This window comes from Gossypium hirsutum, chromosome A11 (assembly GCF_007990345.1).
Source record: "Gossypium hirsutum isolate 1008001.06 chromosome A11, Gossypium_hirsutum_v2.1, whole genome shotgun sequence".
NCBI lineage: Eukaryota > Viridiplantae > Streptophyta > Magnoliopsida > Malvales > Malvaceae > Gossypium > Gossypium hirsutum.
In genome coordinates, this window is record NC_053434.1 from 108431016 (window position 1) to 108436255 (window position 5240).

The following is a 5240-nucleotide window of genomic DNA, read 5'->3' on the forward strand; positions in this document are numbered from 1 at the left end:
TTATCTAAATGTGTTATGAGTTCTAATCTCTAATGAGAGTTTTTTTCTAAGGTTGTAAAAGAGCCTATTTATAGGCTAAATTCATAGGTCAAATAATAATAAAATAATCTAAACTAATCAGTTTTTTATTGAAACAAGTAAACAGAGTTTAACTGAAAGATTATTTCTCAAATTTGATTGAAAATAGGAGTCATATTTAACAATAATATTAACATGATGGAAAGCTACGAAGATATGACATAAATTGTATGTGGAAAACAATAATTGTGCTCTTACCATGTACATCATTTTCAACTTATTTTTTAAATAAGGACCATTAACCAAAAAAAAAACCTAGATTTACTTTGTTAATCGTCAAGTGAGAAGAAGGAAATCACCATGTAATGGAAAGATATTTTTAAATTTTTTACAACTTTTTAGAATTTTATGAGTTTTTTAAACTTCTAATAAGTTTTTGCACAATTATAACAAATTATAATTCTAGAAAAATATGAATTTTTTATAATTTTATAATTTTGTTTGGATTTACAGTTAAAAATTTCTAAAAGTGCCAAATTAATATTTTTCTTATAGTTCATGGATCAATTTAACTATTAAGCCTATGAATAGTAATGGTTAATTTGTAACCTTTAATAGCTAAGTGATCAAAACGTAAACTTGTTAATAATTGTGTGACCAATAATGTAGGCTACCCAAATATATTTGAAGAATAGTAACTTATAGTCCACGTTGACTTTCTCAGCAATTAGTGAAAGGGTAGCTTAAATGATCAAATTTGAATAATTGAGTGACCAAATTGTAACTTTTCCTAATTGAATACTAAAATATAAACTTATTGATAATTAATTAACCATGGACACAAGTTACCCTTAAAAAGGGAAAATAATAAATGTTAATATTTTAGTAAATTACATGAAATGCATCTGTAGAGTGAGAATTAAGAAAACAATTTTAAACAATCTAAAATTCCAAAAAATGGTAAAAATAAAAATAAAAATTTACTTTACCTACTTTAAATTTTTAAAATTTCCTCAACTTTTTTATTTAAAATCTATTGTCCAATTTCATCCAAAAATAAATAAATCAATCAATCATTTAAAGCTAGTGAGACTTTAATATTACTTGAGTTTGAATATTTAAATACCTTCTCCGCCATTGACCCTTGGCCATTCTCAGTCAACGATACTGGATCATTACGTACAATTGTGAATCTGAAGCACTTCTATATAGAAACACTTCTCTCTCCTAACACATCAAGCCAAAAAATCAAATGAGGCTTTCACTTGCATTTGCATGCTTTCTTTTCATCGTTACTCTTTTTCAGTTCACTGCCTTCTCTTTCTCGTCTGAGCAGCCTGCAGTACTTTGTCACAGCGATGAGCGTCTTGCTTTGCTGCAGCTCAAGGATAGCTTCATCATCGACAAGCAGGCATTGGCTGCAGGTTTTTGTGCTTATCCTAAGGTTGATAGTTGGGATTCTCAAAGCGTTGACTGCTGTTCATGGGATGGCATTGAGTGTGACGAAATCACGGGTGTGGTGATAGGCCTGGATCTCAGCAGCAGTTGCCTTTATGGCTCCATCAATTCCACCAGCAGTCTCTTCCGCCTTCTTCACCTTCAAAAGCTTAACCTCGCTAACAACCATTTTAATTACTCTTTGATTCCATATGCGTTGGGCAATCTTTCGATGCTGACATACCTTAACCTCTCTAGTTCTGTATTTTCTGGTCAAATACCGTCAGAAATTTCAAAGCTCTATAGGTTATCCTCCCTTGATTTCTCTAATAATTGGGATACTAACCCTTCTCAAAGGTTGTTGGTACTCGAAAAGCCAGATGTGAAGAGCTTAATACAGAATTTAACAAACTTGAAGTACCTCAATCTCTCCTACGTAGTTATGGCGTCTCCGATTCCGAGTGTGTTGGCCAACTTGTCCTCGCTGACGTCCCTTTACCTCGAGTCTTGTGGACTGCAGGGCATGTTTCCATTAGCCATTTTCCGGCTACCAAACCTTGAAACTATTTGGCTGTCACACAACTTGGATCTGACAGGTTACTTGCTGGAGTTCAATTTCAGCAACAAACTTAAAAAGTTAGCATTGTGGAATACAAGCTTTTCTGGTGAGTTACCTGCTTCAATCGAAAACCTTAGTTCTTTGGAATTCTTGGGACTCGGTCACTGCAACTTCTCAGGGTCAGTGCCATCTACGTTGGGTAATCTTCCCAATCTCAAATTTCTGGATCTAGCAACCAATTCTTTTACGGGTGAGTACTTTCTTTTATTTAGACACAATTACGAGTAACGATTTGAACTTGATTAAATAATTATTGAGCTTGAGATTGAGCTCGAACAGTTCTAGCTATCGATTGAGTCGAATTTGAATTTAATAATAATTTATCAGAATAGTTAATGAGATTTTTATATTTTTATATTATTAAATTACTTTATTGACCTTAATATATATTATTAATCTTAAGCTTCATTATTGAGTCAATCTCGAGCTCAAGTTTAAGTCCGAGCTTGAGTACAAAAATTAGTAAACAAGTTTAATTGAACTTGAGCTTGAGTAGCTTGATTTTATCTTGAGTTGAGCTCGAGCTTATAAATAGATGTTTGATCGAGTTTGAGTTGAATATCGAGCTCTGAATTTCGATTTGAGCTCAAGCTTGATAGTATTCGAGCTTGGCTTGGCTCGATTACACCCCTAGGCTTAATGATAATTTTAATTATTTATTTACTTTGGCCCCAAAATTTTAAAATTAATCAAATTAATTTTTAATGATATCGATGCGCTCACTCGCATGATAATCCATATATATTTTATAAAATTTAAAAATAGTAATAAGTATTTTTAGATTTCAACAAATTTAAACAACTCAAAAATTTTATATGTTAATAGTGAAGAATACATATAGATCTTAACAGTTGAGTTAATTTTTAAAAAAAATAATTTATTTAAATCTTAAAATTTTTTAAAATGATAAAAGAAAATTATGACTAAGGTGAAAATATGAATTAGCGTCAAAGACTAGCTTTATCTTGGTGCCATATTATTGATTTATTTGAATGGAGTATATAGTTGAAGTTGAAGGTTGTACTTAAATGCTACTTCACAGGGTCAGTGCCACCAACGTTGGGTAATCTCACCAAACTCGATACTTTGGATCTCCATGATAATTATTTTACGGGTGAGTTACTAGGAAACCTTATGTCTGTTTTCTTTTTCTTTTTCGACTAATCAAATTTATTTTAAAAAATCTAACAGGTTTTATTCCTTCTGAGCTTACCAACTTGACCCAACTCACTGCTTTGAATCTGCTCGGAAACATGCTACATGGATCAGTCCCAAGCTCAATCTCGAGACTCGAGAAACTTAAATTTTTTGACTGTGACGACAACAGATTGGGTGGCATTCTGGAGATGGATGCATTTCTAGAGCTAAAAGATCTGCAGTATTTGTTTCTGTCCTTGAATAATTTCTATTTAGTTTCTCCAGATAATAGCAATGCCACCAGCCCTCAAGCTCAGCTTGTTGATATAGGATTACGGCACTGCCATCTAAGAGAGTTCCCATATTTCTTGCGCAACCAACACCGGTTACAGCTTCTTGATCTTTCTTCAAACAACATTAAGGGCCAGATACCGCAGTGGATGTCCAAAGTGAGCGTTGAAACCCTGTTGTTTTTAGACCTTTCAAACAACTCCCTCATCGGTTTCGATGACTTCCCACTTGTTCTTCCATGGTCTAAACTGCAATATCTGAAACTTGATTTCAACATTCTCCGAGGTTCTCTCCCAGTTCCACCATTGTCTACAGTTTTCTATTCCATCTCAAATAATTCTCTCAATGGAGAGATCCCACAGCTGTTGTGCAATCTCAGCTCTCTTTCCATTCTTGACTTTTCCTACAATAACATGAGTGGTGGGATCCCAGTGTGTCTGAGCAACTTCAGCAAGTCTTTATTAGTACTGAAGGTGCGGTCCAACCAGTTAGATGGTCCCATTCCAAGTGGTTGGGCAACTGGAAACAGATTAAAAATGATAGATTTGAGCAAAAACAAATTGCAGGAGAAGATTCCAAAATCGCTGATGGAGTGTAAAATGTTGGAATATCTTGATCTTGGAAACAATCAGATTAGAGATGCATTCCCTTCTTGGTTAGGGTCTCTTCCAGAATTGAATATTCTTATTTTATCTTCTAATGCATTTTATGGTAGGATGGAGAATCCTAAGTTGAATCTCAACGTCTTTCCCAAGTTGCGAATCATCGATCTTTCTCACAACAGATTCAATGGAACCTTGCCTTGGGGTTACTTTGAAAGATGGATTAGCATGAAAAATCTGGATGGAAAAAACTCACCTCCTAAATACATGCTTGAAAGTTTAGATATGAGGATAAATCTTATGCATGTTCCCAGGGATTATGACTACTCCATGACAATTACAAACAAAGGCATGGAGATGAAGTACCCAAAGATCATTCGAACTCTTGTAGCCATTGATTTCTCCAACAACAGATTTGATGGAGAAATTCCAAAATTGATTGGGAAGCTCAAAGAGCTTCACTTGCTCAACTTTTCGAATAACAATCTCGTTGGAGGAATCCCAGTAGCCATAGCGAAGCTCACAAATCTTGAATCTTTGGACCTTTCTGAGAACAAACTAGTGGGAAGAATTCCAATGGAGTTGAGTACTCAACTCACTTTCCTTTCATTCCTCAACGTCTCTCATAATCGTCTCACAGGGCTTATACCAGGAGGCGGCCAATTTGAGACTTTTCAAAGTAGCTCCTTTGATGGAAATCTTGGGTTGTGTGGAAAACCCTTGCTAAAAGAATGTAGCAGCAATTCTGGAAGCCTGCCACCTCCATCTTTGACTTCTTCGGGAGAATTTGGATTGGATTGGAAAGTAGTGTTGTTCGGTTATGGATGTGGATCCCTATTTGGAGTGGTGATTGGACATGTTGTGATAAAAAAGAAACCTGATTGGTTTGCCAACACTTTCTCCAAATTTCCTACAAGAAGGCGAAGGAGGCATGTACTATAAAAAATCAAGTGGACTAATTTGAATGCACCATTGGGGATGGTAGGGATGAAGATTGTATCCTTCATCGTTTTTTCCCTCTATATGCATCTATGCCATGTATTATTAAGCTATAGTTACATTATGGAATGCGCCCATTTCGCTTTTTTCATCACTAGTACTCTTGTTATAATGAAAAAGAAGTGGAGTTTGAAGGA

The 5240-nt window shown here is 34.7% G+C and overlaps 1 protein-coding gene across 1 annotated transcript; it reads left to right on the forward strand.

Moving 5' to 3' along the window:
• The first annotated feature begins 1182 nt into the window (after positions 1-1182).
• LOC107889141 (receptor-like protein 7) lies at positions 1183-5240 on the forward strand. Its single transcript, XM_016813478.2, has 3 exons — positions 1183-2264; positions 3117-3188; positions 3266-5240. Exons 1-3 carry the CDS (start codon positions 1271-1273, stop codon positions 5044-5046), a joined length of 2847 nt encoding a protein of 948 aa, XP_016668967.1. The 5' UTR covers positions 1183-1270; the 3' UTR covers positions 5047-5240.